Consider the following 23,468-nt stretch of genomic DNA (forward strand, 5'->3'; position numbering starts at 1 on the left):
TTTGAAACGTTGGAAGATTTACGCCTATTCGAAATCGCTTTTAGCAACGTCTCAAAGCGGAGAAAGTAACTGATCGATCGTTAGTTAAACGCAGCAAATTGCTCCGATCGACATTTCCCTTAATGAGCGAAGAAACCCGCTTTCCTATGATTATGAAAGGCACGAGAGCACGATTCCTACGAGGTTTCGCGTTTGAATCGATGTTGCATTAAAATGGCACGTTATAATACAAATTGCAAAATATTATTGAAAGAAGTAAAATTCTATTTCTGAAACGTATAGTTGTTACGTAAAAAAAAAAAAAAAAGAAAAAAAAAAGAAAAAAAAGCACACACACACACACACACACACACACAAACCCAAGCACATATCATTAATTTATACGTAAGTCCTTCCGGTGGGATAGATTAAAAAAAAAAAAAAAACACGGATGATGCGGTTATAGTATCTTGAAAAAAAAAAGAAGAAAAAAATTAAGAAACAAAAATAATAAAAAGAAAAACAATAATCGATTTAACAGATCGAAGTCATGTCGTTTAACACTAACGTTCTCTTCAGTAGAAAGGGTTACCATCGAGTGAACTGGAAAAAAGTTATGGAATAAAGTATCGATACTGGTAAAAGAGAATCATATTGAAAGAAACGATGGAATGTACGGGACGAAGTTCTTTTCTAGGAACGTGTGAGCATCTCGTCAAGGGATCCGCGAGACGCATAAAATAGTTGTATAGAGGGTCGACTATTATCTTCTTAGAACGTATCCACTCATATAATGTCTGTCTTGTCGACGAAGCAAGGGAATGCGATGTTTGATGAATGAAGATAGATAAGGAAATCGATAGATATATAGATAAAGAGAGAAAGAGAGATGACGAAGAAGAAGCTGAGAAACTAGACGAACCAGAACTAGGTAGCTGTTTTCTATCAATGAGACCAGTCTCTTGCTCGTTTTCTGAAGACTCACTTCCAATCGTTACTGATAATTCGTTTAGCACTTTTGATCTATATAAGGAATTGAAATAGTTATATTACATTAAAATTTTTCTTTTACGATTTTCATGTCATTAACAGCAATCATCGAGATCGGTGATACAATTTATAATCTTATATTCTACTTTACATTGAATTTTCTTATCGTTTTTCTTTCTTTTTATTTTTCTTTTTTTTTTTCTTTTCTTTTTCGTAAAGACATCAAAATAAAATTAAGTGACGTTAAAATGATCTAATTCGAATGTTACACTGTACGAATGAAACTTTCCAATTTACATATTTCGACATTCCGAATTATTAGAATTGAAATTAATCATATGTTTATAATGAATCATTAAATAAATGTTAATATTTTCAGTATTAGTGCGTAGAACATGGAGGTTACCATTGTTGAAACTTACAAAAGTTTTGAAACATTTCTAAGAAAATTCTTTTCGGACGTTCGTTCAATTTTCTTCGTAGTCGGTCATTTATGATGATCAAAGGACATGGAAGACAGCACGTATCAGTGTCCCGAGATAGGCATAGCAAGATGGAAGTATGGTCGTTGGTGTTGTTATCCCAAAACCAGAAGTCTCTAAGTAACACCAGGTGCACGCACGTTATGGAGAAACATTCTAAGTTTGGTAGGCTAAAAAAGTCTCTTCGTTCGTTCGCTGCAAACGGAGGCATACATCGTCGTCCTCCTTCTTTCTCTCTCTCTCTCTCTCTCTCTCTCTCTCTCTCTCTTACTCACCCTTCTCTTCACCCCGCCTTCCTGTTCATCCTTCATCCTAACAAGGAAAATTGCCCGTATATCGAGTTGGGCTTTCTCCCGTCTCGAGCATTTTTGAGTTCGAACCCGTAGCCAGGGATTCGTCCCGTCTAAGGAGATCCCCTTGATAGGAATTAACGATTTTCGAACTTCATTTGGTAGATACTCTCTTAATAAAGAGCTCGGATCTTTCGTTTCTCTTCCAGTTACGGAATTCCTCAGGGGTTGATGAGGATTCTCGAGAGACTCGAAGGAAATGCGTTGTTATCGTATGATGATTCTCGTCGGGCTGAAATTGACTTTTATATATACATACATATATACATATATATACACACATTATATATATGTGCCATGCAGGTATATGTATATATAAGTGTATTGCTACGTAAGTAGCAATCAAAGAAAGCTTTCGTGGTACTAATCCATCAGCCTCTGGGCATACCAGGGTCTTGTTTCGTCCATTACTTTGGTTTGCACTGACGAGACAGTGCAAGGTTTCCTAAAATAAAGCTAAAACAGGTGTGGTCAACTTCGAAATAGAATAAGCAATTTCGTGAATTGGCTACGGACAACGAGATGGATTTCATCAGATGCCAATTTCCATGAAAACCATTTTTGTTGCACAATTGGTTATCCTTGTTTTGCTTTTCTTTTTTTTTTATTTTTCTTTCTTTATTTCTTTTTTCTTTTTTTTTTATGAAATTTCATCTAAATCATTCGAAGAATTATATATAACGTATATATAAGAAATAGAAGTTCGATTATAGAATTAGTAGATAAATCATGTGGAAAGTAAACATTCGTCTATTCTCATTATATATTTATAATTTTCATTAGAACATTATTTCTCTTTGTAACCGCCTTATCGAAATATACCCGTCTCATTGAATTATATCAGATAACGACGAATAATCGAAATAATCGCCGTAATCAATTGGGTATCGCGCGAGTAAAGAGCTCATTAACAATTCAGCTCGTTAGCTATTACGCAAACGATTGATATATATATATATATATATATATATATATATATATATACATATACAGGGTGGCCAATTTAAATTGAAGACATTTGTGAATATATATTACGTTATTTATCAATAAATGAATTATGTTTTCGAGAAAAATTGATTTTAGAGAATAGTTTTTCTATCGTTATATGTAATGTCGTGCTGTTATAACAAAACTATGATATTAAGGTGTTAATATATATATGCTCCACTATATATATATGTGCGTGTGTTTATGCATGTATGTATACTTATTTTAAGGCGTTCAATCGAGCTGTCAGAGACGCGAATTCAGAGAAAGCGAGAATAAAAAGGGGATTATAATAAATTGCTCTCAGTTTGTGGCCAGCAACAACGTTTCATTCTCGCATTCGAGAAACTCTTTTCGGAAAGAAAAGTCGTGTCTTTTAAACGGCTCTTGAACGAAATCGATCGCGATTATCGCGTCGAGACTCGATCGTTTTCGTTAGCCTCGCATACACATTGTTTGCATTTTGCCTTTGATTAATGGCTCGGCAGTACGTCCAGCGCTAATTGCGAGACTCCTTGATATATACGTAAGTATCTATGTGTATATACATATGTATATATACATACGTACGTATGTATTCGTAGTACTTTTATAAAAGTGGCTATTGCTTAAAGGTAGAGAAAGATACATATAATATAATGAGATACGAGGCGCGTCGAGGAGTCGTTTACCATCGTCCATAGTGATCGATGACATTGGCACATATACATATACATATTTATTTATTTATTCATCTCTTTATGTTTCTCTCGTCCAAAACCGTTCGTACGGTGTTTTCTTTCTTTCTTTTTTTTTTTTTTCTTTTAATTTTCTTTTTATTGTTTTTCCTCTTTGTTCTCTCTCCCTCTCTCTCATTTTTTCTTTTTCTTTTTTTTTTTTACATCGTTTCATATTCTATTTATTATTTTAAATTAAAGCAATACGATTGCAAAGGAATCTTTCGTATCGATCGATATGATAAAAATTCGACAATGTATCTAAAAGATCATTATCAATAGTTTTGCATATATATGCATGCATAAATACTAACGACCTGGTTTCCACGTTTCTTGAACACCATTAGCATTGATCGTCAAGGTGTTTAAATAACTACGCGCTATTACATTGGTGCTTCGTTCAACCACTGTTCTATGTATAAAAAAAAAGCGGGAAAAATGGGAATCGAGCGACAAATAAATACATAATGCGCGCGAGACCAACGCGTCGTTTGCGTGGGTGCCGGTATTTTCGTTCTAACCTAATTCAGTAGTTCTAGTGTTACATGGTGCCATCCTAAATATAAAATCTAGCGCGCAAGATCTTCCCTCCCTTTCTCTCTCTCTCTCTCTCTCTCTCTCTCTCTCTCTCTCTTTCTCTCTTTCTCAGTTTCTCTGTTTCTCTCTTCTTTTCGTGTCTCTCTCTATCTGTCTGTCTGTCTGTCTGTCTGTCATTCTATATTTCTTTCTTTTCCCTTACTTATCTCTCGAAGGCACGCGAATTTTGTCCCAAATTCCAAAGAAATCGAAAAAAATTCCAAGAGAGATCGAATACCACGAAGAAGAAGAAAAAAGAAGAAGTAAACAGAAAAAGAAAGAAAAGAAAAAAAAAAAGAAAAAAAAGGAAAAAGACAAATAAAAAAGAATAATATCTTTTGTATCGACGTGAGTGGCCATTAAAGATTGAGACAGCCATATTTTCTCGAATTAGCGAATATGGCGATTGAAAGAGAAGGAGAAGGAGGAGAAGAAGGAGGAGAAGGGTTTGGTGGAGGTGACCGGTTGCAGGATCGGTACGTTCGATCTTGCACGCTTGGTGTTGTTCTTAAGAAAGAGAGGGAAAGAGAAAGAGAGAGATAATGATAGATTACTAGATAGATAGATAGATAGATAGAGAGAAAGAGAAAGAGAGGGAGAGAGAGAGAGAATAATAGAGGGGCAGAAAAAGAGAGAGAGAGAGAGAGAGAGAGAGACAGAGATAAAGATAGATAGATAGAGAATGACAAAGATAGAGATAGAGAGAAGGGAGGATCAAGACGGGAGGAGGTCTTCGATTAAAGGGTGGGAGAATTTCCACGTTGGGAGAACTGCCAATCGCGATTCGCGGTTCTTTGCCTTCTCAAGTTTGCCGCTTCGATTGCCCATGCATCTCGGTAAAGATCGCGAAAGAGAATGATAATGACAACGCCTGTAGCTTTCCCACTTCTCTCTTCTCCATCCCTTTGCCACCATCTCTACCTCCTCCTTCAGCATCCTTTCTCCACCTCCTACTTGAAATTGCATTCGTTGGCATGACATTTATATTTATTCCATATACTTACTTACTTACTTACTTACTTATTACTTGTCCAGCTGGGAAAAGTTTAACGACTTACGAGCATCAACGATAAACAACCAGTAGCCAACCAACCCAATCTGACCGTCCGTCCAATCAAAGTTCCATCGAAGCGTGCATGCGTGCGTTCGTGCTCTTATAAATACCGCGATATCATTACGAATTCGCACTTGCAATGAGTATTATACTTTAACCTGGTAACTTTTCGCGATTGAACGGATACGTTATTGCATCGTATAAATGTATATATGTATATATATATATATATATATATATATATATATATATATACGTATACATGTGAATGCTTCGTATTAATACATACTGGAAAAACTAGCTGGCAAAAAGTTTCGTCGAAATGTTAACCTCGTTGTGATGGAGCATAAATGTTTGATAAATCTGGGAGAATAAGAGAGAGAGAGAGAGAGATAGATAGATAGGTAGGTAGTTAGGTAGGTAGATAGATAGATAGATAGATAGATAGATAGATAGATAGATGTCCGGGTGCATAATACAGCAATAGATAATTAAACGTATTTGATATGTGAGACAATATTAATTTGAAACACACGTGATAAAATGACTATAAAAAGAACGTTCTGTAAGTGTACGTTAAAAAAAAAAAGACAAAGATCTTCTGTGTGTGTGTGTATGTGTATGTGTGTAAATTATTGGAGCAAATAAAGATAAAAAACAATTTATCGTTATGTTTCTTAATAGCGTTCAATTCTTTGTAAAGAACGATATAAATACGTGTCAAGGATATCGTATATAAATTATTAATAATAAATAAAAATGGTTTTATTGTCAATTTATTCGTTTTTGATTGTTATATACCAATTAGAAATGGTTATCATTTGATGTGGCCGAATTAACTGGAGGAATTGTTTTTGATTATAGTTTTGAACTAACATGCAAATGCTTTATCACTTTCGTCTAAAGTAATACCGATAAGTGGTGACGTAACGTCATCGAAGTTTTGCAGTACCTACAAATTATTATCGCCATGGATTTATTATAATAAAGGATCTGGTTATAGAACGGGTAGTGCCAATCTCCTGAGTCTGATCATTCAGCATTTATTCTAAAACCGTATCGAGAGTCAATCTACTATATTTTTGTTCTAACAGAGTAATTATATAATATAGAAGAACAAAGTACGAAATAGGAAACGATAAGGACATAACTTAAAAACGGAAGCATACGACGCTATTTTTTAACACCAGACGTAAAACAAAAAAAGAGTAGGAAATAGAGAAAGACAGAAAAGTGAGAGAGAGAGAGAGAGAGAGAGAGAGAGAGAGAGAGAGGGAGAGAGAGAGAAAGAAGGAGAAGGAGGAAAAGAGAGATCTTTTTGATGTAGACCGGTTTTTCAATATTTTTTTCGAAAGGAAACAACATAGCAACGTGCCCATTAACGTCATGGACATTTCGTCGACGGCTTTGAATTCTCCATCTTGGATTTGACGCCTACGTAAAAAGACAACGATTTCATAGTTCCCCGACGAATTGCGTCATTGCCAAATTAAAAGCACGAGAGTATTTTGAATAGTATTTCACTAAGGAAAAGGTGCGAGCAATTTAACGGTATTGCTAGTGATGGCACCTTCTTCCTTTTCGATTTCTACTTATGCGTGGGCGAACCAATTGGACTAACTGTAAGTCAGTGGTCCATACTTGAGACTCGTGAGAACGGATTTCTCTTCGAGAGAGCTCCGAAAGCTGCGTTATAACGATGATCCGGTTGAATCAACTTACTCTTCTTCTTCTTCTTCTTCTTCTTTTTCTTCTTTTTTTTCTTCTTTTTTTCCTCTTCTTTTTCCTCGTTGATGATGATTCCTTCGGAGTGTCGGCAGAAAATGAGAGTTTTGTGAAAGTTTCTTTTGATGCGATGTTCATTTATTTTCCATATCTAAATTAAGTATAGTCATGTGTTCGATGATTTATGAACAATAATATATAAATATAATATATTAATATATATATATATATATATATATATATATATATAGAGTGACTTGTTTATTTCAAAAAATTAGAATATCTTGTGAGGGACTAAATTTAGGAAAAAAATTTCTTTTTAGAGATTTGTTTGGTATGAAGGGGCACATCATATGATGGCAATTATTTTCACTGATTAAGTGATGGGAGAAATTTTTAAATCAAATTCATTTCTTTTAATGCAATTATATATTTTTCTTTTTTAGTTGGATAGCATTTGTCAGACAAATTCAACAACGTGCCATATGAAGTCATATATTATTGTAAAATGTTATAAATTATATTATAAATTTGTGAACTCTTAAGGGTTATAAATTCGTATCGTTAGATGCATGTTGTAAATAAAGGAAAAACTTCTTACGAAATAAATTTCGTTTACTTAGGATGATAATTTGAGAAGCATAAAAAAGCAACGAATAATAAAGAGGAAATAAGAAGGCTGTCCTTTATTTACAGCGGTATTATATTATATTATATTGTTTTATATTAAAGCACAATTTATATGATAAAGTGTATAATATAATATATTTATCATATATTATGAATAAAAATGAAAATAAAAATGTTTGACGTCAAAAAAAATCTGGTATTTTCTATTAAAGTCTTTTATTATCTTCCTTATTCAAAAAAAAAAAAAAAATAGATCTTTCAATTTCAAATTTTAAATCAAATCGACTTTTATATTCGGCATGCAAAATCATGCCACCATTTTGTAAATTATAATCTCCTGTTCAAAAATTTAAATTCTGGATAAAGCAGGACTTTTTTTCTGTAAATCGAGATTTATATCCAGGAAACATGAGGTGAGAAGAAGTAGCACGAGAAATCATGCCAAATCTTGGTAAATCATATTCTCCTGTTCGAAAATTCCAATTCTCTATAAAGCAGGAATTTTTTTCTACAATTTGAGTTTTGTATTTGTGTCACATAACGCGAGAAGAGGTGGCACGCATAATCACACAACCTTTCGATACATCATAATCTCCTGTTGGAAAATTCAAATTCTAAACAAAGAGGGAATTTTCCCGTAATTTGGATTTTGTATTCGAATCACATGATGCGAGAAGAGGTGACGAAATCATGCAACCTTTTAATAAGTTATAATCTCCTGTTCGAAATTTCAAATTCTGAACAAAGCGAAACTACTTGTCGCAGAAGGTGATATAATTTCGAATATCACTACTTGCTGCATTATGTGATTCTGATACAAAACTCGATTTGCGGGAACAATTATCGCTTTGTTCAGGATTTTTAAGAGAAAGGCCATTTTTTTTTGAATAAAGAAAATAATAGGTAGGTTTTATTGAAAAACACATTTTACGTCAAACATTGTTATTTCCATTTTTATTAAAAATACAGAGTAAATACATTGTATTTGATAATAATACACTTATTTACTTTATCATATAAATTACGTTATAATATAATACAATATAATGCAATATTATATAATATAATATAATATAATATAATACAATATGATATGTCATACAATATAACATTGTTTTATACAAAAGACGAAATTTTTATTTCTCTTTATGTCTCTCAAATTATCGAAAGAAGTAAACAAAATTTATTTCGAAAGAAATTTCGAAAGAAATAAGAAAATTTGTTTACAACATTCACCCTAATAGCTGGTAACTCATAATATTGGATTGTACTCCTTAGAAGTTTATAAATTTCTATTATAATTTATAACATTTTATAATAATATATGTCTTCATATAGCACGTCATTAAATTCATCTCAACAAATTCCTTCGAATTATGAACAGAAAAATATGTCATTTCATTAAAAGAAATAAATTTAATTTAAAAATTTTTCTCACCATTTGATCAGAACAATATTATTAGTACCGTATAATGTGCCTTTTCATATCAAGCAAATGTATAAAAAGGACTATTTTGGTATAGTCCCCCCTCACGAGATTTTTTCAAGATAAATGGGATATCTTCTGTGTTTGTGTATATATAATATACAAACAATTTGTAAATGTCGATTAGGATAACGATATTAGGTAAATTGTTTATATTTTCATGTTTGACAATATGAAAACAAAAAGAGGACTTTCTAAATATTTCTAAACTTTGTTTCTATTCCTATGTACAATATACAATATGACTTAGATTTAATAAATGATTATTGAATACAAAAACATTAATATGATTAACTAAATTTTCATGTTACTCTACATATGTAATATTAATAAATGAAATAAAAAAGATCGAGTTGGTTTTAACGAATCGTTTTCTTCGTCAAGAAGGCATTAGTCGTAAAAGAGGCGTCCTTCGTGTTCGAATCAGATACGAACTCGTTTCATCGGCGAACCGGTCGAAGCATATGTCGCATATATGTTCCTATGGCTAACTAATCCCCATGACCAAAATAATCACCCACGTGTAATTTCACCCCATCTCCTTATGAGAACAACCTTTTTGATTTTACCTATCGGTTATTCTCTGTATTTCATCGTAATCATTTATTTCTTTTATTTTTTTATTCTTTTTTATTTTTTTTTTTTTATTTTTTTTTTTTTTTTTTACTAAAATATCTTTTTGTTAATACGATTAATTTTTTTATGTCATTCGATAAATTTAATATCGATCATGAAAATCTATTGCTTTTTCTTGTTTCAATTATTTATTGTAAGATACTTTCTAAATGATCTGATTTTTTTATTTCGTTCATCATTTAATATTTAACATTTATTTCTTGAATGTTTCTCAATAGTTGGTAGCGATTTATAACGACTTAGGTCGGAGTCATGACTCACCCTGTAATAATACATCCCTAAAGTGTGAGAATATTTGTCATACATAATACATATACAAATACAATGTACGTACGTGATCATGCATGCGTGAAATACGTTCTTACAACACGTGCATTATTTAACGAGTGCAATGAGCGGACTCGTGTGAACGAGAGCCAAGAAACACTGTACACTTTAGATATAGACGATTTATTTAATAAATTATTGCAAATGTATAGATTTCTAAAACACATGTATCATAATGTTAGATATAGAACATAAGATTTATTAATTTCTATTAATCTATTTCATGACCTTGACACTTTTTTCATTTGCATAATTATTTAATAATTATTTAAATACTCATTATTTCGTAGGATTTCAATAAATAATTATTTCTTTGTTACAAAAAATTGAATTAATCTTTCGCAAAATTATATTTAATAAATTTGATATTTCATTTAATGAAACTTTTTAAAGATTTTATATTACAGATTAAATATATTATTAATTATAGATTAAATTTATAGATTTTCTTTTAATTTTCAATAATTTAGATTATTTATAAATATTTAAAGGGTATAAGTGCTCGATTTTTCTTCATTTTTTTTTTTTTTTTATATCGAACTATTCTTCTTTAGAATATATTAAGATGAGATTGATTCGACAGTCAAATAGAAAGATTTTATTTATTCGAATGATATTAATGGAACAACCTTTTTCACTTAAGTACATATGTCATTGTATGTTACTCCATGTTAGAATAATGAAACTATCTTACGTGACTTTTTCTCTCTCTTTCTTTTTTCTTTTGCAAATATCTATGAAAAAAATTACACAAAAAGAAATATTCATCAATCTATTATCTACTTATACGATTTTTCGTTGTTGTTGTTGTTGTATCTTATATCAAAATATTAGGGGGACCGGAAATTAATGTCGTTTCTGCGCATGTCGATATTTAATCGTGATTAAAAATAAAAATTTGTTAAAAATTTATTCGTTTGAATTTAATTTAAGAAAGCGACATTACTTTCCGGTCCACCTAATAGTTATTAATAATTCTAATAATATTTCAAAATTCAATCGATAGATAAATATCAATTATTACATTTATCTACGAACGAATATTCAATAAAAAATACGTAAAAAAAGATTTAAAGAATTCGTTCATAGGGTTCTTAGAAATTAGAAGGGTAAGGATTTAAGGTAGTAACTTTCGTGATTATTTTTTTTTTTTTGTTCTCTTGGAGATCGAGAAACTATGATGATTATGATGGAGAATGGTGTGTGTATAAACGATTGTAGATAGAAGAGAGAACGCGTTTCGCCTTTGTACGATCTGCGAATGGAGTGCTCGTGGAGGCGTACATTATATTCCCGTATAGGTTAACCTACCCCGCCCACTTGTGAGCTACGTGTCCCAATACCTGGCAGCGATATGTCAACAGCTACTTTCCACTCCACAGTTCTGGCACAACGTATACGTTCTTTTATCTTGCGAGAAGAACGACGTAACGGCGATTACGAACTGTCCGGTAGAGCCGCCATACTCGAGAGTACATATTTTCCTCGGCTTTCAAATGGCTTTGCGCTCTTTTCGATAGCCCACGATTATTATATTAATTATCGATATAATCTTTACCTTTTATGATCTTTGCTTTTGAAAAATTTTTAAATTCTGATCTTCAATGACCGTTTGACTTTTGAATTATCCATTGAAAGTGTATTTATTATATGTATATATATATATATTTTTTTTTTTATTTTCTAAAACACATTAAATTATTTTTATACATACTTCGTTTATAATTAATACGAGTAGAAACGTCTATCTATATCTCTGTTTCATAAGATAAATAACAGTGCGATGTTTTCTTTAGGGATGACTAGACTATTATATTAAGATATTAGATCATTTAATAGGATCTTTTGCTTGTAATATTATGTATTAATAAAAGTAATATTAATTGTCGTGATAACGGATGATAATTCAATTTTCAAATATATAAATATAATATTTATTAATGTTCATCCGTATCATTTAAATATTAATAGATACTTTTATCTATTATAATTATCTACATATTCATATGGAAACGTACAAATAATATATATATATATATATATACAATATATATATATATATATATATATATATATATATATTAAATATATTAAATATATATAATATATATGTATTAGATAATATAAATAATATAAATAATATTAAATATTAAATATATAAATAATATATATATATATATATAAATTTCATATTTTTGATAGAATTTCTGTATATCTATATAAAAATTTTACATATAAATACATTCAATAAATATGATGTGTAATTCTTTTTAAGATTAAAGCGATCGATCGAAATATAAAATTTATAAGAAATTCACTTCCCTCCCGTTATAACTTTCTTTATCGTTAATTGGAAAAGAAATGATTTATATTTTTTTATTAAAAAAAAAATTACAAAACAGGATACAGCTATAGATACCTAGTATCATAACACGGCAAACACGAATACGAAAGGCACGCGCTGTGTAGGTTTTAACGAGCTGTACTTATAAGGTGTAATTTAACACTCTTGGAGTTTGACTCCACTCTTGGGAGGAAGGTCGCCGTCGACTTATTGTACATCGGAAATTAAAGAATTCGCACCCGAGCGAGGGAATGCGAGACGTGTGTGCTGTTGTAGCGTAGGAGAGAAAAACGAAGTGTTAGAATGAGAAGTCGTAGACGAAGGAGAAATAGAAGGAATAAGAATACGAATATATATATATATATATATATATATATATATATATATATATTCGTATATATATATCGCATATATCGTATACATATACATATATATATATATATATATATATATATATATATATATAGTATATATATATGTGTGTGTGTGTATATATATATGTATCCATGTATGTATGTATGTATGTATGTATGTATGTATGTATGTATGTATGTATGCATGTATGTATGCATGTATGTATGTATGTATGTATCCATGTATGTATCTATGTATGCATGTATGCATGTATGTATGTATGTATGTATATATGTATGAAGAAGAAGAAGAACAAGAAGTAGCAAAAGTGGCTTGCGCGCGCGTCTCCCGATTTCTCTCGTTGGTGGTTCGCGGGGTTAAATATACCCTCCGTGTTCGCATCATAGAGAACGGCAAATTGAAGGATGAAGCGAGATGAGAGAGAAAGAGAAATGAGAGAAAGAGAAACAAAATGAGAAAAGAAAGAAAGATAGAGATAGAGAGAGAGAGAGAGAGAGAGAGAGAGAGAGAGAGAAAGGGAGAGCAACAAAGTTAAAGAAAGACGAACGAATGCGATCTCGTGAGCGTGCGAGAGAAATAGAAATATCGAAGGAACGTGTACACATGCGAAAGAGAGAGTGAGAGAGAGAGAGAGAGAGAGAGAGAGAGAGAGAGAGAGAGAGAGAGAGAGAGAGAGAGAGAGAAGGGAGAAGTCTGCTATTACAGAGTACGTCCGTGGCCACCGAGCACAGCCCGATATGGAGCAATCTCAGATTTCCATCCGCCCAAATCGAGAATATACGCCCGCGCCTCCGCTCGAACGGGCAACTCTCGGCGTCGTCGAGCGTCGCGACGGAGATGGAAGCGCTTCTCGGGGTTGGTGCTTGGCCCGTCGTACTAGTAACAGTGCCAAAAGTGCCTCAAAACGGTCCATGCTTCTTCTTTCCATCACACGTTCCTTCTTATCTCTCTCTCTCTCTCTCTCCCTCTCTTACACACACATATAACACTGTCTTACTCTCTTACTTACTATCTCCTTCTCTCTCTCTCTCTCTTCCTTCGTCCTCTTCTCCTTCCTTCCCTCTCATCTCCCGCAGTGAATCCATCGAAGACACGTGCTCCGCGTTCTCATATCACCTTTCTTCTTCCTTTCCTCATCCCTGATCCACACGACTCATCTCGGAGGTGGGGGATCGTCTCATCCCTACAGAGGGTCGCTCAGTGTTCCTCTTTCTTTGTACATCGATGATTCTCGTCGCGAATACGTTCACATCGTCGTTATCTTCGTTGTCGTTGTCGTTGTCGGTGACTGACAACAAGTGGTCCGAAAGAGCCGCAGTGTTATCTCATATATCGTTTATTTAGTGACCGGCTAATATCAATCGTTAATATTGTTTCATTTTTTTATTCTTTTTATTTTCTTTTTTTTTCTGTTACGACAGAATGAAAGAATAGATAAAGGAGAGGAGAAATTATTTTTCTTTCCTTCTTCTTTTCCTTTTTTCTTCTTTTCTCTTGGGGAGGTTTTCTAACCTTACCCCAAAATCATTATAGGTCCTATCTTCAAGGACCACGATAATTTAAATCGAGACAAGTGTTCGTACGAAGGACGATACGTTCATGTTGCCAGAAAGCAACTTTCCCGTTACAGGTAAATTAGAAACGAAAATATCTTTTGATTTAATTTTATTTCGATTAAGTTAATTATTATAGTTAATAAATAACATAACTATATTACTAACATTAAGGATTACGTATCGTTTCATTGTCATTCTACCCACGTGATCGATTTTGTTTGGTAAATATGTCTTATTACATCCGAATATAATTCATCGTAATCAGTGCAATGGATTATGAGTATTCACAATAATCGACGATGGATTATGATTTTAAATTTTCATCTATTGAATCGTTATCGATACCCTTAGCACCCTTTCGTATTGTCATGTTTTATTTAATCTTCATTATATTATAGTAGAATTTCTTTTCTCTCTCTCTCTCTCTCTCTCTCGCGTTTTTCTTTTTTTTCCACATTTAATAATATCATTTCCGCAATTTGGAGAAAGTTTCATTATTTATAAACTTCCTGTCGATTTCTTTCGAGATTCTCTCGTCACCTTGACATATTTTTGAGTATTACAGCTGACTTTCCGTTTTTAACCTAGTTGTCTTCCTGCCAATTGTATGAGAAAGATAGATAGATAGATAGATAGATAGATAGATAGATAGATAGGTAAATAGATAAATAGAGGAGAGAGAGGGAGAGAGAGAGAGAGAGAAAGAGAGAGAAAGAGAGACAGGAACACATGCATCGTGCTCCGTATACTTTAAGACACGAAACGTTTCGTATCGTCCACTTGTTGCCCGTATATATCTATCAACAAGCTTATACGCATTCCTCGAGTATCGATTTCACGTTTTCTCGATACTCGAGATTTCTACCTTTCTCTCTTTTAAACAGAAAAAAAAAGAAACAAAAAAATGATCACTGAGAACGATTTAGTCGGAAATGAAAATAAAGAAAGAAAAGAAATGAAAAATTTCTCTGCTTGCCTGTCTGTATCTGCCTCCCTTTCTCTTTCTCTCTCTCTCTCTTCTTTCTCTCTCTCTCTCTCTCTCTCTCTCTCTCTCTCTTTCTCTCCCTATTCATTCTTGCTTTTGATTTACGAATCTTTTACGTTATTATTTTAAGAGCTTACTCTCGTCGTAAATTATTATCTTCTCTTTCATAAGAAAAAGAAAAAGAAAAGTAAAAGAAGGAAAGAAAGAGAGAGAGAGAGAGATAAAGAGAGAGAAGGAGAAGAGTATTCGACGAAGAGTAGCCGGCTCGTAAAGATACACCACCGTGTGCCGTACCAAGTCCGTCATACATAATCCCAAATATGGAGTGAGAAATTTGAGAGAGAACCGAAAATAGTGGCGCTACGCCAGCCGCCCTCTAAAAATAGCCAAAAAATAAATTGTAGTTACGCGCCCGCCTGCATCATTCTATAAGCGAGCTTCAATGAATCGGGTGTGCCTTTGCTTTTGTATGTGTATGTGTATGTGTATGTGTGTGTGAGTATGTCTCTCTCTCTCTCTCTTTTTCTCTTTCTCTTTCTCTCTCTCTCTCTCTCTCTCTCTCTCTCTCTCTCTTTCTCTTTATCTCTCTCTTTACCGTACTATCGTTATTATATATTAACACATACGTCTACAATGCGATGATTATATTATTATACCTTTTAACGGATTATGATTAAGTAAAGGGAACAACAATAATAAGTAAGCGAACTTATGTGAATCAGGATATTCGTTCGACTTCAATTTATAAAAATAATTTATTCTATTTTACGTATTCTATGCTAACCGTGTCATTAACCCGAATATTCTAATGGATGAATGATGATGATTTGTTTAACATTTATTAATAATTTTTATGAAATATTAGGTATATCAATCATTAAAAAGATAATATAAATCAAAAATATATACACACACAGATATATATATATATATATATATATATATATATATATATATACATAAATATATATTCTATATATAATCCGTATATATATGGAATAAAATATTGTAAATACATGAATTCCGAGCAGGAATGAGAATTTACGATAGAATTGATAAGCCGTATTATCAATTTTCTTTTTTTCATTTATTTTGTCTTTTTGTAAACCTTTCACTGCTAAAACATCCACGTTGTTTCTTCTCAATTAAAATGGAATATCAATTTACAAGTTTATCTTGAGTGCAATCATGCGTGTACGAACGCGCTTCGATCATATGCATAACGATTATACATACTCAACTACAACATAGTTTCTCTTTTAATACTATTTCCTTCTCTATTTCTCTCTCTCTCTCTCTCTCTCTCTCTTTCTATCTTATAATCTACCATAAAAGAAACTATCGAAATCAGTTCTCGAGATATTTTACGTCCCATTCGTACTTCCCTTTTCAATTAGATCCATTCGCTAGTGTCACAACGTGGGCATTTTTTTTTTATCTTCAAATTCTCTCTCTCTCTCTCTCTCTCTCTTTTTTTCTATCTTATCGTCGACTTTTAATAGATAATAATAGCTTTACGATTTACAGAGAACCTACGTAATCTTTCGTATGTTTTCGTTATCACGTGATACACAATGAAGAACTAGCCTAGCGATTACGTTCTATTGTCTCTCTCTTTCTCTCTTTCTCTCTTTTTTCTTTCTCGCTCTCACTGTTTCTCTCCTTTTTTTCCTCGCTCTCACTCTTTCTCTCTTAAAACATTCACCGATCGTGTTATTATATACACTTTCTCCTTCTAACGAAAAAGACCAATCGTACGTATTGTCCTTCGAAAGTAGAGAAATTCTCTGTAATTTCGTGAGAGATAAGAAAAACAAAAAAAAAAAGCAAAGAAAAGAAAAGAAAAATAAAAGAAAAGAAAATAGGAGAACAAAAAAAGAAATTTTATATTTTACCTTCAAGAGAGTTTGAGAATGTGCAATGGTCCCATGACTTCGGTAACGTTGGTATTGGTAGCGTTAATAGCAGCAACAACGAAGGCGCTGCCGGTCGTAAGAAATGAAACCTGATCGAGTAAAGCCAAGTACGGTCGAAGAATTGCGGGTGTTGGGTGGGCTGTACGTGTGTCCAGTTCTATTTCCGTACATGAATATTTTTATCTTGTGCGGTGCTGTAAAGTCAGTATGTATAATACCGCTTCTTCTTCTCCCTTCTACGTCTTTCTCTTTCTCTTTCCCTTACTCTTTCTCTCTCTCTCTCTCTCTCTCTTTCTTTCTCTCTCTTTCTCTCTTTTTCTTTCTCTTTCTCTATCTGTGTCTTTCGAACCTCTTCTTCGAGCCCGGTTTCTTCATCGACGCTTGGAAATACTCGGCGTTCTATCTTACGAGGAAACTGTTGTATCGTCGTTTTAAGAGAACTCTGCGAAATATGCGATATTGTAAGAGATAGACGATAAGGATACAACATCCGTTCGTTTTACCTCGATCAACGATATCTTTTATACGTTTGAGATTTTACAAGAGACAAGAAATCTTTACGAGAAGGAAGTTAGAAAGGAAAGAACGAAGGAACGTCGTTGATAACAAGTTAAATATATTACGAGCGATTTATGATATAAATTATTGCAAACTTGTCGAAAGATCAGATTCATATCTTTTTGAAAAAGAATATAGAGAAGAATGTATTTTCATTCAATTTTGTAATACTATTTTATTCCATTCATAATTCAATAAAAACAGAAACGAAAACAATTACCGAAGTAGAAGTTATATCAACATTCTCTCTTTTTTTTTTTTTCATAAAATACTTACATCAATTTAACATTTTAGAAGAATTCGTTTGAATTAATAGATACAATTTTGCATATTGATACATGTATTAAATATAAATATGTATATTCGTTCTATCTAATATCGTAGACATGAATTTTTAAACCTTTAAAAGAAAAAATAAAATATTAAGTAAGTAACCTATTATCTGAAGATAGTAACTGCGATAAAGACTTGGAAAGATTCAGCCACAAGTCATGGATCATAAACGACGACTTCGTTTCCCTATTATGCGATTCCGAAACCTTGGACGCGTCCGCAAAACCCACACACAAGGCATCGATGGTGTAACACTTTCGTATATATATATATGCACATTGATAGACACATGTAAACGCGGTAGATAAACCTACATAAACGCATTTATAAATCAGAATCAGGATCTGCATGTGGGCATTTGTTCGGTTTTCTTCCATTTCTCACGCCTGCCGGTTCCAAGCGCCGACACTTATCGACCGACGTTTAAATCGAAATATGTGCGTTCATTAATAAAACTGTTTATGAATATATCAAGATACCTATTTCAGACAAAGTTGTAATAATAATTAACCGATTGGAGTCCCACGTTTGACCTTTTCGTCGGCATTACGAATCGGCATCTTGAGCAGATGAGATGAGCTAGGAAATATGATTATTTATTTATTTATTATTTTTTCATTTATTATTTTATGATAGAGTTCATAGCCAATGTCTGACCGGACACGTTCCCTTTGTTTTTCTTTTTGTTTGAAATAGGGGGCACTATGCAAACCGAGGAAGTCGTGCCTCGTGCACAATCAACTGGCATAGACTTGGCCCTAACGGACAATAATTTGCAGCATCATCTGCATCATCATCATTTAGCGCAAATCAAGTGTCCATTGGCGCCTCTTGCACATATGGCCGTTAAGCAAGAACCTCAGGAGGAGGAGGAACGTAGTCGTGATACCAGCACACTTAGGTGAGTTCAAGTTCGATAGGATATATTGTTGAAATTAATCGTTTCATTAATAATTATCGATTTTTCTTTTTTTCTCTTAACGAATTTTACAGTCCGCAAACGGACACGAGTTCCGTGCAAGTGTCGCTTGATAGTAAAAATGGAAATGATCAGCAATCCGTTCACCATCGTCAGCTTCAAACGTTGGAGGATGCTCCCGGTCAAACGTGTGCTTCAGATCAAATTAACAGGAATAGAAGCAGGTAAATCGATTTGCTTGTAATTTTCATCGAGAACTTACGTCTACTAAGTTGGATGGAGTTAACTTTGATATTCATCTTGGTTGGTTGGTTGGTTGGTTGGTTGGTTGGACCCTCTCTATAAACTCTTAGCTTGCTTTTATCGAAAGAATCTCGAAGGGAACTCGCGTTCGTTGTATCACGTTGCTAACGATGTCCACGACATAAAGCTTGCGCCACTTGCAGAGAGCAGGTACTTAAGATAGCTAGTAAGAAGGATAAGCGCCGGGTAAACTGGTTCGTTCTCGAGTACATCGTCGATAGAGTCTATGGCGAGACTCATGGAAAAAAGAAGTTCCTGTGCGTCGCTGAAATACCACGAGTCGATTACCGTTACTGAATTTCATTATACCGCCAAGCGATATAAGCGATCGTGCCACGGAGCAGCTCTAGGAAGGGAAAAATGTCAAGATATGCCCTCTGCATACGATGGAAGGTGTCTTACAGTGCGGTGTATTAGATTGCCGTCGAGGTGTGGTTTGGAATGCAGTTATCGACTACGACGAGGTTAATGAAGGAACGATGTTGGCTTTGTAGTTATTGAAGCGAGCCTATTCTCCTTTCTTATGACTCGATTATCGAAGAACATTCATATTTTTCTTTTCTCCCATTTCAAAGAAAAAGAAACAATAGATACACGATTAAGAGACGCTCGTTAAAATAAATGTTTCGTTTGAAAATCAAATGGTATCTTTATTTTATTTATTACGTTATTTTTTTCTTTTCCCTTTTTTTTTTTGATTGCAGCCGTGGCAGACGAAAGTCACGATGGAAACTCAAATTCCATCATCAGGCATTACCGCCGGAGTATTTGGATCATTACGAGGCATCTCTTGCTCAGGAGGCATTAAATTCATCCTCACCAACTCACACGAGCGAACAAACAGCACCGAGCCCGGCACCTACAAGTGCTACGTCTACGCCTAGTCCAATCGCCGATGTTCACGGTTGGTTGCAACGTATAGCTGCCATGCAACAAGAACTCTGTCCTCAAACAATGCCACAACAATGTATGAACTTTAATTCCGGTCAATCGTCGGCATCGAGACGATCAGTGATCACTTCGACTTCCTCCCACGCTTACACTGTACCCCATCATCATCATCATCACCATCATCATCATCATCATAATCACGCTCAACAATCGTCCCAGCAGACAACCACGAGGCCACCTATGAAGTATTCCGATTTACCTTACATGGGTGAAATTACGCTTGACAATAGTAAACCTCGGAGAGGACGTAAACCAAAAAAGGCAGATATTTGTCATTTGATTTACAAGAACTATGGTACTATATTGCCAGGCACACCTGGACACGAAGAAAAAAGGCTCTCTCCTCAAGAGAAACCTGATTGTCGGGATCAGTTACCACCTCAGATACCATTTCAACGAACAGACGTTCAGAATAGGATCAGCAGTCTTTTAGAAAAACGTCTTACTCAAGAGACCAGGCGGAATTTCGTCTTGACGGATACTACGAACGAACAGGACGAACCATTGAATCTCTGCATCAGAGATCTCAATCAGTTGAAGATCAGATTGCTTCGGAAGCATGGCAACGTTTACGAGTCCGGACAGGTGAAGAGTGAAGCTTCAAGTGACGGGGAAGACATCGAGTGTTTGGGTACGACTTTTTCTAACTCTTCCAATCGCTTAATAGATTCGACGAATCACATCAACAACAACGTTAATCACGGATCCGACGGATCTACGGATCCAATGATTACACCAAATCCAGGATTCGTGTATTTTCCAAACGCTGGTGTTTTCATACATCCAATGGCCCTACAATCGCAATTACTCTATTATCAAAAGATGGCTCAGAATGACAAATGTTTCCCACGCGGCATTGAATATTCTCAGAAAGAACAAAAAATAGTCCCGAAATCGATATACTCGATGATGGACACGAAGAGTTCGAGTTCGGTCTCACCAACTACTCCAACTACTCCAACGCAACAATCCCAAACAGTTCCAGTTTCAGCTCCGTTATCGCCTAGACCTAAGAGAAATGCACCAGTTACTCAACATCAGGGACAACCGACGAAACGTAAACGTTCGGCAATTTTTATCCCCCCGATGCCTTCGGAGAATAACAACAATCCTGCCACCGAGGTGAGCATATGTAAATTCAAGTTCACCGGTGGTGCCAAACCGAGCTTGCAAGAGAAAAAAAGCCTTTCCGTGGATTCAGGTGGTAACTTTAGATACTACAGTGGCACTGGTGATAAAAGTATGCGCGGTTACGAGTTCTTTCCACGTGAAGCCCTTCAACAACAAGCCGGTCAATCTGGATCTTCGGCAGGTGCGTTTTTAAATGCGTCTGGTGAGAGAGTCCAACCTCCGGTAGTTTGTCCACGTTCTAACAGTCAAGAAGATGGCCGTCGCAAACGAAAGACCAGGAAATCCCTTCAAAGGGAAAAACTTGAACAGACATTCAAGGAAAAGGGTTTTCTTATTCAAACTCAACAATTGGAATCCGCGGAAGGTGCTACATATTGTAAATTCCGTCAGTTAAGAAAATTCACGAGATATTTGTTTAGAAGTTGGAAGGACTATCTTCCTGGTAATGTGCGCGAGTTATCTAACAACGGGGAGAGTGATATCGTTGATGGTGATGTTGAGACCGACGCCAGGATCGTATCGTCTCCCATACCCCGTGATACGAATCACGACGCGTCGTCGCCTACGTACGTTGATGATCATCGGACTCTTCCTTTAACGTGAACGTTATGAACTATCTTAAAGTGTCTCGTCCTTCGAACTCTCATATACACGTAATGGAGTTTATTTTCTTGCGGCGATATACGAACGGCTATGAAAATATGCAGCAGTGGAACTTTATGATACCGATAAGTCATAACTATCTCTATCTCTTTCTATCTGTCTGCCTGTCCATTTGTCTATTTGTTTCTCTCTCTCTCTCTCTCTCTCTCTCTCTCTCTCTCTCTCTCTCTCTCTTTCTTTCTCTTTGCTTCTTCCGTTCCACTTGTACGCTGTTGCATTTACGTTGCCCGTGTAAACTCGAGACGAATTTTACGATCGTTTTATGCTCGTGACCCATCGACTTGTGATCAAGTGAGAATTTTCTTAATAAACGAATAGTATAATTAATTAGAAAGAAAGAGGGAGGAGATCTAGGCTATGGAATGAGGGAACTTGTTGTATTATCTGTGATGCGTATAAAAACGAATTTCGATGATTTTCTCCGCGTCGTTGTGTATATTAAAATATAGAAATAAATTACAGAAATAAATAATATTCAGAAATATCGTATATAATTTAATCGTACGTATGAACGAAAAGGTTAACTATTTTTCATAATAAAAGAATATGCCGATGTAAATTAATTATGCGAGACAAAACGCGTGCTTTCGTGAGAAAGTGAAAAGTAACGATGATTGTTACGTGATTAGATGTACGAATTTTCTTTTTTCCCACCTTTTATTTTTTTTTTCTTTTCTTCCTTGCATCTTTCCCTCTTGGATTTGTTTAACCAGAAAACACTGATTAATGTAAAAGTCGATCGCAGCTTTGTGCCAAAGATGGGAGACTGGAATGTATGTATGCGTGTGTGCGTGTGTGCGTGTACGTGTGTGCGTGCGCGTAGGTACGTACAAGATACGAACGTAAGAAAAAAAAAAAAAATAAAAATATAACTAAAAACGAAACAAAAAAAGAAAAATAATAATAAAAAGAGTTAGAGAAAAAACGTGTTAACCAAAGAACAATGATGTGTCTCGAGACTCTTCGTCGTTGTATAACGACGACAACTTCGTGACAGAGAAAATGAAAGACGAAAGAATTTTTCGTTTGTAGGAGTTGGGATTATTGTAAATAGAGAAAGAATGAGAGACAAAAAGGAATAAACAAGAAATAAGAAAAAGGAAAAAAGTAAAGAAAATATACGGAGATCTTCCTTCTTCTTTCGAACGTTAATTTACAAAGACCCAAGGGAAGTGCATTTTTCTAATAATGATGTTGTTGTTGTTTTCTTCCGAGTGCGACCCAGAGTGAGACTTTAACGATAATAAATACGCGATGTTCTTATTTTTGTTTATCGTATTTTTCTAAGACTATATATCGAATATCGTATTAATCGATAAACGCAGTCTAACGAAATCTAGTCCTATTTATACTCTTGTTAAATCAAAAAACGCATCGTTTATTATTATTCTTATTATTATTATTATTATTATATTATTATTATTATTATTATATTATTATTATTATTATATTATTATTATTATTATTATTATTATTATATTATTATATTAAAATTA

At 34.0% G+C, this 23,468-nt stretch overlaps 1 protein-coding gene across 7 annotated transcripts in view; it reads left to right on the forward strand.

Moving 5' to 3' along the window:
- The window catches only part of LOC124422572, a 33,249-nt gene extending 10,932 nt beyond the window's left edge, over positions 1-22,317 (forward strand). For 3 of the 7 annotated variants that reach the window (XM_046959222.1, XM_046959218.1, XM_046959219.1), the window contains exons 2-4: positions 18,702-18,906; positions 18,999-19,148; positions 19,932-22,317. In XM_046959222.1, coding sequence (XP_046815178.1) covers positions 18,710-18,906; positions 18,999-19,148; positions 19,932-21,912 — 2,328 coding nt within the window. In that variant the 5' untranslated portion in view covers positions 18,702-18,709 and the 3' untranslated portion in view covers positions 21,913-22,317. Of the gene's footprint in view, positions 1-3,089; positions 3,315-13,333; positions 14,288-15,431; positions 15,694-18,701; positions 18,907-18,998; positions 19,149-19,931 lie in introns of those variants that run through there. The other 4 variants (XM_046959217.1, XM_046959223.1, XM_046959216.1 and 1 more) reach the window with 4 other exon arrangements.
- The last annotated feature ends 1,151 nt before the right edge of the window (positions 22,318-23,468 follow it).

The sequence above is a fragment of the Vespa crabro genome, chromosome 3 (assembly GCF_910589235.1).
Source record: "Vespa crabro chromosome 3, iyVesCrab1.2, whole genome shotgun sequence".
NCBI lineage: Eukaryota > Metazoa > Arthropoda > Insecta > Hymenoptera > Vespidae > Vespa > Vespa crabro.